This window comes from Dipodomys merriami, unplaced genomic scaffold (assembly GCF_024711535.1).
Source record: "Dipodomys merriami isolate MVZ:Mamm:240054 unplaced genomic scaffold, mDipMer1.0.p SCAF_158, whole genome shotgun sequence".
Classification (NCBI taxonomy): Eukaryota; Metazoa; Chordata; class Mammalia; order Rodentia; family Heteromyidae; genus Dipodomys; species Dipodomys merriami.
The window spans coordinates 264,627-276,720 of record NW_027202915.1 but is presented as its reverse complement, the minus strand read 5'-3'; the positions used below and the strand labels follow the sequence as shown (position 1 = coordinate 276,720).

At 43.2% G+C, this 12,094-nt stretch overlaps 1 protein-coding gene across 3 annotated transcripts in view; it reads left to right on the top strand.

The window, feature by feature from the left end:
- LOC138827576 (adenylosuccinate synthetase isozyme 2) overlaps positions 1–12,094 on the top strand; it is a 37,970-nt gene that overhangs the window by 21,712 nt on the left and 4,164 nt on the right. For 2 of the 3 annotated variants that reach the window (XM_070023160.1, XM_070023159.1), the window contains exons 9-12: positions 971–1,125; positions 2,020–2,144; positions 3,181–3,278; positions 8,495–8,644. In XM_070023160.1, coding sequence (XP_069879261.1) covers positions 971–1,125; positions 2,020–2,144; positions 3,181–3,278; positions 8,495–8,644 — 528 coding nt within the window. Of the gene's footprint in view, positions 1–970; positions 1,126–2,019; positions 2,145–3,180; positions 3,279–8,494; positions 8,645–10,798; positions 11,920–12,094 lie in introns of those variants that run through there. The other variant, XM_070023161.1, reaches the window with a different exon arrangement.

The window sequence follows — 12,094 nt, the reverse complement described above, 5'->3', positions numbered from 1 at the left end:
TAGCCAGATGCTGGTGGCTCATGCCTGTAATCCTAGCTGCTGAAGAGGCTGAGATCTGAGGGTCATGGTTCAAAGCCAGCCTGGGCAGGAAAGTCAGTGAGACTCTTATCTCCAGTAAACTACCAGGAAACTGGAATTGGCATTGTGGTTCAAAAAAAAAAAAAAAAGAGAAGTATACACTAACATGCATATTGCTAGACTTATGAGAGCCTGTTTCCACTGAGCATGAGGCTTTATGAGTGGATTCAGAGTATCTTCTTCATCCCCAGAAGGTCAGTGCTTACCTTCTTCAAACCACTATCCCTCTTATTTATTGGTGGTAACTTTATTGGTGATTGCATCCATTCATAATTATCCCAGATTATGCTGATTGTTCTCAGCTATGGCTGACACTTCACTGGCTTTTGACCCCTAATATACTAAAGTGAGTGCGTTTCTCTGTAATGGATATGGGCTTGTGATATTACATATGCATAGCCAGTCTGGAAGGAAAGTTGTGTCTCAGCTAGCAGAGTGAACAGTTAGTGTGAAGGAGGGAAAAAGTACACCATTCTTAACCATTCTTGTAATTTGAGATTATATGTGGCTTGACATCCAGAGCTGGGGATAATGTGGAATTCACATAATTCTTACTACGTTGCTGTCACTCCAGCTTGCTGCTGCACCTTAACTATTTATATGGGGAATTGGATCTGCTTGAAATGTAGGGGTTCTGTTCAAATGTATGAGTGGATTTCTGAGTGAGTGTCCACTGTAGAGCTGAGTCAGCATGCACCCACAGCTCCACTCTAGGGGAAGCTCTTCTTCCCTTAAAGCTCTCAACACAGAAGAAGACACTGAGGCTTGAGGCGGGCAGGGGCGGTTCTGCTCTGTCAGGTCTGTCAGAAGCCTGCAATATACTCAGGTGCAGAGTTGGTGAAGGCAATTCTGTTTGAAAGTGTGCTTATCTTAATGTTTGGTTCTGTTTTAGGGACTTACCCTTTTGTAACCTCGTCAAATTGTACGGTTGGAGGCGTTTGTACGGGTTTGGGTATGCCGCCTCGGAATGTTGGAGAAGTGTATGGTGTGGTGAAGGCTTATACCACTAGAGTTGGTATTGGCGCCTTCCCTACAGAACAGGACAATGTAAGTCTAGTTCTTAGAAAATCCAGTTAAAACTATGGAAAGAAAAAGGCATGCCTGTTGTAGGTTTTCCCCTTAATCAATTCTGGTTTCCTATGCCTTTCATTTAATATCAGACTATGGTCAGAACAATTGACTGGATTTGTCTATTACTTATTAATTACTTAGGCCTTAGCTTTCCACTGTTGTGACAAACTTCCTATGGAAACAAAGACAGGAAAGGTTCATTTTGGCTCATGGTTTTGGAGGTTTCAGTCCAAGGTCTGGCTCTGTTTCTGGGCCTGTAGTTAGACGAGCATTGAGACAAAGGGTGTGGTGGAGGAAAGCTGCCCACTTCAGGGCAGCCAGGAAGGCAGGAGGAGGCAGAGGCCAAGGAATCCGTAATAGTTTTCAGAGGCACACTCTTGGTGTACCTACTTCTTCAGTAACTCCATCTCCTAGCTGTCCATTCAGTTATGAGTTTATCAGTAGATTAATGCATTAATGCATTCATATAGTAATATATCTATTACTATATTAACATAATAAGTATTAATGTATAAATTAGTGCACTTGAACTAGTCATCTCTCAGTAGTACCACCAGCTGGGACCCAAGCCTTCAATACGTAAACCTTGAGGGGGGACACTTCATACACATGTGCAGAGCATAACAACTTATTTTAAATAGGTATAATTTAGCTGCTTTTTAAAAAATCTTGCAGTTTACACTTTACAAAGTTACCTATGTAGCATTAGATTTTGAAGCCAAAGGTGATCTGTTTACTGCCCTCAGATAAAATCTATCATCTCTGTGGAGTTTATCAGAAGAGGCTTTGGCTTATTATATAATGTACTATATTTCTCTAGGTGTATAGCATTGGCATCCTAATTTCTAAGTTCTGTTTTTCATTCTCTAGGAAATTGGAGAATTATTACAAACAAGAGGTATGGAATTTGGTGTCACTACTGGAAGGAAAAGAAGATGTGGTTGGCTGGACCTTGTTTCAATCAAATATGCTCATATGATCAATGGATTTACTGCGTGAGTGTTCTCCACATATTTTAAGGAAATCATAGGAGAGTTGTTGGCCAGGTTTGATTTTTGTGGAGTGCTGACTTAGGGTAAAGCCCTGGTAGAAAAATACCACTCCTAGTCTCCAAATCAAAATTGTAGTTCTAGGTAGAAGTAGAAGAAGAGAGACCCCAAGTTGTATTTCTAGCTCTCCAAAGTTGGCACAAAAGAATCACAATAGTCTGACATGTAAGAAAGTACAGAAGGCAAGCTAAGTAGGTTAGCTAGAAGAAATACAATGTATATCTAATTTTCACAGATTTTCCCTTAGAAACCTTTTTTGGGGGAAATTTCATGTATCATGAAGAGGTCTCTGTGATAGTTTCTTCATTCATTAAATTTTTTTTTTTTTTTTTTTTTTTTTTTTTTTGGTCCGGTCCTGGGGCCTGAACTCTGGGCCTGGGCGCTGTCCCTCAGCTCTTCAGCTCAAGGCTAGCATTCTACCACTTGAGCCACTGCCACTTCCAGCTTTTTTCTTTTTGCTTATATGGTGCTGAGGAATCAAACCCAGGGCCTTATGCATGCAAGGCAAGCGCTCTACCACTGAGCCACCTTCCCAGCCCGTTTCTTCATTCATAATTCTGACCGGAAGGGTTGAAGTGCTGGTAAGATGGTAACCAGAAGGGAGGGCTAAGGGCATGTGTGAGAGTGTACTTGATCTTGTGGTCCCCATGTGGGTTGGTGATCTCTGTGTCCCAGAGCATGGCACAGAGTGCATCCATAACAACGCCTGGTGCCTCCCACAGTCAGTGTTGTCATAAGAAGCCTGAGCAAGAGTGGAGCTACCATTGAGGACTGTTGTCATCACTAGAAAGTAACTCAGTGGAAGAGTGTACATCAATGCATTGCTCTCTAGTGTTTTATGTATGACATGCCTTAAAATACAGTGCTAACCTGTTTTCAGAGTTGCTTTGGAACTTTGAACTTTGCAGTTTTCTCCTCCTGTCACATCAATCAGATAGGTATTAAGAGTGGATGTTTACCATTGCCTTTTCTTCAAAATTAGGTTGGCTCTTACCAAGTTGGACATTTTGGACATGTTTACAGAAATCAAAGTTGGAGTTGCTTACAAGTTAGATGGTGAAATAATACCTCATTTTCCAGGTACTCTTCCCTTAACCCCCCCCCCCCACCTCCCCCAGTCTGTGTTTAAAGATTTATTTATTTTTGCCAGACTCGGGCTTAAACTCTGGGCCAGGGCCTGGGTGCTGTCCCTGAGCTTTTTTTGCTCAAGGCTAGCACTACCACTTGAGCCATAGTGCCACTTCCTGCCTTTTTTTTCTTTTCCTGAGCAATTTATTGGAGATAAGAGTCTCATGGACTTTCCTGCCCAGGTTGTCTTGGAACTGTGATCCTGAGATCTCAGTCTCCTGAGTAGCTAGGATTACAGTTGTGAGCCATTATTTACTGGCCTTAAAGATTTTCAAAGTCTGCTTTTCCATGATAACATTCCAGGGAAACAATATAGAGTTTCTAGCATGTTCCGACATTATGTTTGAAGATTAGAGAATTAAGGAATAGGTAAATCTGTGAAACCGGTGAGATCCTGCAAGCTGAAGTTGGGCCAAGATACCATTTATAATCTGGCCCTGTCACTAACAGGGGTGCTGTGGTTTCAGTGTCACTTTGATCCTTGTGTCTAAGTCTTTAGAATGCCTAGATGTCCTCTTTCCCAGTCATCTGCTGTTGTGTTGAATGGGGCAGAACCTCCATTTAGCTTTAGCCTCTCTGCCACTTGTGTGACGGTTGTGAAAACTAGTTTAGATTCTGAGGTTACTCGGTAGTCTTTTTTTTTTTGGTCAGTCATGGGGCCTGAACTCTGGGCCTGGGTGCTGTCCCCAGCTCTTCAGCTTCAGGTTAGCGCCCTACCACTTGAGCCACAGCACCACTTCCAGCTTTTTCTGCTTATGTGGTGCTGAGGAATCAAACCCAGGGCCTCATGCATGCAAGGCAAGCACTCTACCACTGAGCCAACTTCCCAGCCCTGGTAGTCATTATTTTTTATTGGGACTTTATCCCCAGTCCCTTGATAACCCATCCTTAACTTCATTTTGAAGTGAAAGTTTCTTTTACAGACTGACTGATGGCCTTGTTGACTACTTGTCTGTCTTCCAACTGCTTTCTTCTCTGATGACTACCTTCTCTTAGCTGTCACCTTGATTGCTATACCCAATGCTAATGAAGCTCATCTTGTCTCTGAAGGAGGCATTGTGGCCTGGCTTTAAGTCTTTAGGGATTCTTTCATCAGGTCAGGTTTCTCCTATGTCAGGTTTCTTAGTCCTACAATAGCATCTCCTTCCATCAGCCCTGGAGTTTAGTCAGTCATCTCTGAACCCTTTTACAATACTGCTGCTGTTCTCACTGCTGCAGCTCATTACTGTGAGTTCAAAAGAGTTCCTTCTAGACAGACATTCCTGTGTTATCATCTGGTAAGTTCCTGGCCTCTTAAGTATTCTCTCTTTTCCTTTTGTGACAAGATATATGTACACACTCACACACTTTGATAATCCTCGTCATTATCTGTCCTTATTTTTCTTTGTCCTTCAGACTTGATACTTTCTAATGATTGGCTATATAGTTATTTAATGACTAGATTGTTTTTTAGAATTTCCATTTGTTTCTTTTTGGTTGTTGTTGTTGTTGGTCAGGGGCTTGAACTCTAGGCTTGGGCGCTGTCCTTACGCTCTTCAGACAGCACTCTTATCACTTAAGCCACAGTGCCACTTCCGGTTTTCTAGTGGTTTAATGGAGATAAGAGTCTCACAGACTTTCCTGTTCGGGATGGCTTTGAAACCACAATCCTCAGATCTCAGCCTCCTGAATAGCTAGGATTACAGGCATGAGCCACTAGCGCCCGGCTCTTGGTTCTGTTTTATACTTTGTTCCTTACTGGCATATTTCAGTAGTTCACATATTAACAATTTTTTGTTTTTTTTGGTCACTCGTGGGGCTTAAACTCTGGATGCCGTCCCTCAGTTCTTCAGCTCAAGGCTAGTGCCTAACACTTAAGCCACAGTATCACTTCCAGTTTTCTGATGGTTAATTGGAGATGAGAGTCTCACAGACTTTCCTGCCCAGGTTGTCTTTGAACCTCAATCCTCAGATCTCAGCCTCCTGAGTAGCTAGGATTACTAGCGTGAGCCACCAGCCCCCGGCCTTTTTTTCTCTTTTGAAACATGCCTTTTTACTGATTGAATTTTCTTTTCTTTTTTTTTTGGGTCCGGTCGTGGGGCCTTTACTCTGGGTCTGGGCGCTGTCCCTCAGCTCTTCAGCTCAAGGCTAGCGCTCTACCCCTTGAGCCACAGCGCCACTTCCGGCTTTTTTTTTTTTTTTTTTGCTTATGTAGTGCTAAGGAATCGAACCCAGGGCCTCATGCATGCAAGGCAAGCGCTCTACCACTGAGCCACCTTCCCAGCCTAATGATTGAATTTTCTTAATATTATCTACTTTCCTGTTACTGCAACTTCTGGATCATCTTAAGTTTGGTTTCTCTTCACTAATCTACTCCTTAGTTGTGAAATGCCTAAGGACTGTTTCTGCACCTAGTGACTGGCTGAGTATTGAACACTGTAGATATATAGTGCAGAGACTGAGATTCTGTTATCTTCCTCTCCGTAGTAATGATTCTTATTTTAGGGCACCATCAAATTGAGACTAGTCATCTTTAACTTTATTGTTTTGTGCTTTGCCAGTGTACTTATGGAAAGCCCAAGATGTGCCCTAAACGTGTGTATCAGTCTTCCAATTCTCTCTCCTCTGTGGATCTTAGGGGAAGTGGTATTTGGCTTTATTAGGGGTTGAAGTAGAGAGAGGTGTGGGGAGATTAGGAGTAGGTTTTACTCAAGGGTACCGCTTTAAGAAATAGCCTTTCTGGCATATCAGCTGGAAGCCAGGAGAGTTACTAAAGTGTACTCACGAGCTCTTTCCAAACTTTAGCAATACTGCGCTCTTGTGAGCCTGCTCTTTCACCAGCACTGTTGATCCTCAGCTGCACAGCAGCTACCGGCTGAGATCTGACAGTTCTGCTGTTGCCCCAACAGTCCAGCCGAGCTGAGCCGAGGCTGTGGCATTGGACCATTCTTCAGGGGCCCTTGTCTACAGCTCCCTCTGCTTCCTCCCTTGCCAATCTGTTTTCTGCTTCACTTGAGGTTAGTAGAGCTGCCATTTTCTGCCCATGCCAGTGTCTTCTTTTTTGGGGGGTGGGGTGGGGGGGGTCAGTCATAGGGCCTGAACTCTGGGCCTGGGCGCTGTCCCTCAGCTCTTCAGCTCAAGGCTAGCGCTCTACCACTTGAGCCATAGCGCCACTTCTGGCTTTTTCTGCTAATGTGGTGCTGAGGAATCGAATCCAGGGCCTCATGCATGCAAGGCAAGCGCTCGACCATTGAGCCACCTTCCTAGTCTCCATGCCAGTGTCTTTGAAAGGACTTGCTCTTGTTTCCTTTCTGTCTCTCAGGAAACAGTCTTGTTCTGCTCTTTGTCTCATTTCCTGGGATAACTCTTCAGTTGTCATAGTTTGAGAACTGGTCTGGAACTGTGAGTTTCATCATGGCTGGAAAGGGAGGTCCCTGGCAGTGATCACTGCCACTGGGCAGTGGAGTGGCAATTAAGCAATAAGCTATTAAGTGTTCTTGTCACACTAATGCAAAGCAAAACACTGGCAGAATCTGAGGAATTGAGAACCAAGAACATTGAAGACTCAGCACACTGGGACAGTGGGAATGGATGGCCTTTGATGAATGCATTCCTAAAGACTGAGGCAGTTTAAGGTAAAATGTGTCAGAAGCCTTTCTCAGCAACATCTGGAGAGAATCTCATGTCCTATAGGGAGGGGGATAAGGAAGAAAATTAGTCTCAGGACTTGGCTACCTAGACAGTAGAGCTCTAGAGAATGGTATAATCTCAACTCCAGCAAATCTGCTATGACAGTATTCACGGCCATCTACTGATGTTAGGGCTTTCCTTGCTTGATGCGTAGAGGCCTCTGCCTTGAAGGGGGCACCACGTGACTGTCTTAGATCTACCTCTATTTTCCCTCCTCATCAGCAGAGACTCTAAAGGCCAAATCCCAACCAAGAAAGCACTTAGGCAGAAAGGGACCAGGTTCTACATGGTCTGCAAGGACCTGCTTAGCATGTGACAGCAGGTAGTGAGAGTGAGGGTACATACAAACCAAGGGAGAAGCAGTGGAGGATGACTTGGGATGAGTGTAAGTGTATGCTGATACAGAGCGCCCTCCCGTGAGGTGTGACAGAGATCAACTGAGAACATGCTGGGATGGGCCACACGGAGCAGACGCGTCATAACTGCTGTGGTAGACAGTGGAAGAGGAACCAAGAGACTCAATAGGGCTGATTCATTCAGTTCAGCTCCCATTTTAGATCCTTCTCAAACTATTGGCATCAATTGTCTAAAATTGAGTTCTCTAGAAACAGATTGCTGTGGAGATTTGCAGCGGTTCGTAAGTGTGAGCAGCATGCTGTGAGGGAAATGGGAGCAGGCAGGTGGAGAAAGAAGTTGAGCTGTGGTGCTGCCCTTGGTGATCCTTCGGAGAGCTGTGGGGCTAGAATAGCTCTTCAGAGTTGTTCCACATTAGGCTAAGTGACCCAGTCCTCTGTGTTCCCACACCCACACGCCATCGAATGTGGACAGTGGTTCCTTTGTGTGAAGGACAAGGTCAGGGGAGGCTCTGAAGAAGTAAGTATGTGCAAGCCTTCTGGGAGGTTCTGTCGTTACAGCATCCACAGCTGATAGTATAGAAATCTGAGGTGCTCTGAAAATGGAAAGTTTTAAGTTTGGCATCAAATGTCATTTCCCAGGCAGGACTGATTTGGTGTGAACTGATGTTAGAACTGTGTGGCCTCTCTACTTGCAGTGAATGATCACATACAGCTCCAGAAATGTTTGCTTCAGGAAACTTCCCCACTTGGTGAATGTAGTGTTGTTAACTTTTTGTTGTTACCTTTCTAAAACCTAAGAAATTTCTAAATTACTTTTTTTTTTGGGGGGGGGGTCCGGTTGTGGGGCCTGAACTCTGGGCCTGGGCGCTGTCCCTCAGCTCTTCAGCTCAAGGCTAGCGCTCTACCACTTGAGCCACAGCGCCACTTCCGGCTTCTTTCTTTTTGCTTATGTGGTGCTGAGGAATCAGACCCAGGGTCTCAGGCATGCAAGGCAAGCGCTCTACCACTGAGCCACCTTCCCAGCCCGAAATTTCTAAATTTTAACACATTTCTGATGTGTTTGGTAAGTGTTTGAACTTTGTCCAAAAGATTTTTGATAATAAATAAGATGTACCATGAACGTATCTACTCCTTCACTTTTAGCTAACCATGATGTCTTAAATAAAGTTGAAGTCCAATACAAGACTCTCCCAGGATGGAACACAGACATATCCAGTGCAAGGACGTTTAAGGAACTACCTGTAAATGCACAACAGTATGTTCGGTTTGTTGAAGATGAGCTTCAGATTCCAGGTAAACATTTTATGAACTAGGATCTTCTGTTTAAAGAAAAAAATCATTGTATTTGGGAGCAGGGAAGTGGATATGGATTTCAGGGCTTTGTGTTGCTAGTCAAGCTGTACCTCAGCCCTGCTCTTTCTGCCTTAACTGACCTTCCAAACAGAAGCAAAGATTGGTTTGAAGAGATCTCAGGATTCCCAGCAATGTATTAGAACACATAATTGTAAGGTAAATTGAATAGGTTGGTTTAATTAGGTAGCTGATGAAGAGAACACAAGAGATTTCAGGCAGGAAGGAGAAGTTTATTACTGAACTGCTACCCCGCAGTGCGTGGTGGAGAGCACATGGTGGGAAGGGGCTAGCTGATATCCTGCCTGGGAAACTGAGGGGAAGGTGCAGCCAGGTGTGTGGAAGGGTATGGCCACACTGGATGCAGATGTGACCTCAGGGCCCAGGACCCTCCCACGGTCTGATGGGAGGCATGACCAGGGCCAACCCAAGATGTGACCTTGGAGGAGGGTGAGTTGACTGCTTCCAGGTGTGCCAGTTACCTAGGTGACACAGGTAGAGACTTGGCCAAGAGGAGGGAGGAGTCTGCCTTGCCTTCGCAGCTCAGACCTTACAATAATGTAATACTTTGTTTCTGTTTGGGTTTTTAAACTTTTTTTTTCTTTTTTGTTACTGGGGATCTAACCCAGTTGCACTTACTAGGCAAGAGCTTTGCCACAAGTTTGTAGATTCCCTCTTAGCTTCTCTGACATGTTTTTGCTTTTACCCCTTGACTGTTCATTCTTTTCTTTTGATTTTCACCCTCACTGAAAACTAGTTTATGGGCTCCCCCCCCCCCCCCCGCATTTGAGTGAAAGCACCTTTAAGAGTTGGAGAAGTTTATTTGAATAGGCATTAGGAAATAACTATATACAAGAGGAAATCACATTAGTAGAAAATAAAAAATGGACTGGATAAACTCTATTAATAATGAAAACTTCAAGCTGGCCAGTGAGATAGGCACAATAAAGTTATGTGCAGTCTGTCATTTTTTTTTTTTTTCGGTTGGTCCTGAGGCTTGAACTCTGGGCTTGGGTGCTGTCCCTGTGTTCTTCAGCTCAAGGCGAGCACTCTACTGCTTGAGCCACAGCACCACTTCCAGTTTTCTAGTGGTTTTATTGGAGATAAATCTCATGGACTTTCCTGCCCGGGCTGGCTTTGAACCTCAATCCTCAGATCTCAGCCTCCTGAGCTGCTAGGATTACAGGCGTGAGCCACCAGTGCCCGGCTGTGGAGTCTCTCTTAACAGATGCTTTTGTTTATCTTCTTACATGAATGGGAGTTGAAAGAAAAAGTAGACAGGATATTTTCCATGTAAAATCTAGTATGCATGGACTGATTTTGTATTGTGGTTGTTTTCCTGATGAGCAGTAGCCCTTCCGTGTGGTGTCAAATTGAGTAAGCATATTTGCCTACTGTTACTGGCTACCATTTTCTGAACTAAATAGCAGTGAATCTAACAAAGACTTTGGTGAACACTTATAAAAGTTTATGCTAACAGCGCCATGTGAAACCCAGTAACTTTACAGATCCCCTAAAGCCAGGGGCTGCAAATGATTAGGGGTTCCTCGTGCTGGTGTGGCAGGCCATGCAAGCTGGTCTATAATTCTACTTTTTGAGCTATAGAAGGTGCAGTGACACTTCAGTATCTACTTGGTATAGAAGGTGCAGTGACACTTCTGTATCTACTTGGTATAGAAGGCGCAGTGACACTTCTACTTATTATCTGTTTATCAAAGATGCTTTTCTAGATATCAGATAATCAAAAGTTCTTCCAGTCTCTGCTGGTTTAGACCAGTATTTTAGTATCCTAGTCACTAGGGATTAAGAAGTTATAAATGTTGTACATTTCAAGTAGTATGTTAGCATGGGAGCATGGCTTGGGTGGTATAAGTGCACTTGACTACTAAATATGAGGTCCTGAGCCCAAATCTCAGTACTACCAACCACAAAAAAGCAGAAAAGAAAAGTGACTACCTTGACTGTGTCTATGGCCCATTAGGAACAGGCATTATCTGCTAGCAGAAAGCACAAGCTTCTAGGGAAAATGGTGACCTGAGAAGTTTGGATGGATGATTGATGCTCTTTATGTCCTTTTGTCTTTGTTCTGTTTTCCAGTGAAATGGATTGGTGTGGGTAAATCCAGAGAGTCTATGATTCAACTCTTTTAAGGATGGCCAGGGATGTCAGAAACACTCCTACCAGGGAGGGAAGAGACTTACTCAAATATTCCTTTACGACTTACAAGTTCCAGAATGAAGACATGGAATGTGTGTGGAGCCTGGCACCGGTTTCCAGGCTGTGAGGTGGTGGCTATTGTGGAGATAGACTTGGGCATATTCTGGTGCCAGCTTCCTCACCTGGCATAATGGCCGAATCGCCTGTTGCTCCTGCCGCTCATGGTGCCACGTTTCCTTTCAATGTTTAGTAATAGGTAGAATCCTTTTTGTTTGAACTCGAGTCACCTCCAATGTAGGTTTTCTTCATTGTCATTGTATGTTCCTTAGTTTTGCCCCCTAGTACTGTAGATAGTAAGAACAATGCAGTTTTGCACAAGCATTTCTACATTCTGATCATTCTTTCATTGTAACTTTTGTTGTTAGAAAAAGTGAAGGCAGGATGGGCTTTGTGAACTCCGTAATGCCATGGATTCTGTCTTAACGTATGAACTGGTATTTTTGGCAGAGACCATTGCAAAATTGAGCTTTGGCAGGGAGAAGGGGGCGTGTTATAATGGGTCCCTTTGTACAGAACTTTCTTCTCTCTACAGATTATTTAATGCGTTAAGTGTTTAAAGAGAAAAGATGCTTCCCCAAAACAACTACCATGTTTTTTTTTTAAAAAATAGTCATTAAAAGATCTATTATGATACTCAGTGGATATTTTTGTTTAGTTTTAGATATGAACTGAGATGTGTAGCTTTCCTTTTTTAAAAATCTAAATCTAATGGATTGGTTTTCAACATTGTGCCTGCCAGTATATCTACAAAATCATATGCAAGTGTCTAAAGAACCCAAATTGTTGGCCATAAATTTGATCATGCCTTCATTTCTCCTTTATTTGGAAAAACAAAAAAGGGGTGTGTGTTATTTAGATAGTTAGGCATAACATATTGTGTTGTAGATTATCCTTCCGTGAACTAGTAAATGTTTAAATTAGTTACCACTTAAATTTATTTTATTATGCCATCAACAGCTGATTAAAAAGAACCAAATATTTCTAGTATGCTATGTGTATTGTGTTTTGTTCTGGCAGTAGAGACATGGTGTAAAGGAGCTGCTGCTTCCTTTCAGGGTGTGGGCAAGGTAAGGAGACATTAGAAACAAAATCTTTGTGAAGGTCTAAATATTTCTCCAGTGTATGATTTTTATTAATACTTGGTCCAAGAAGAGTTCTAAAATAGGAGTAGCATCA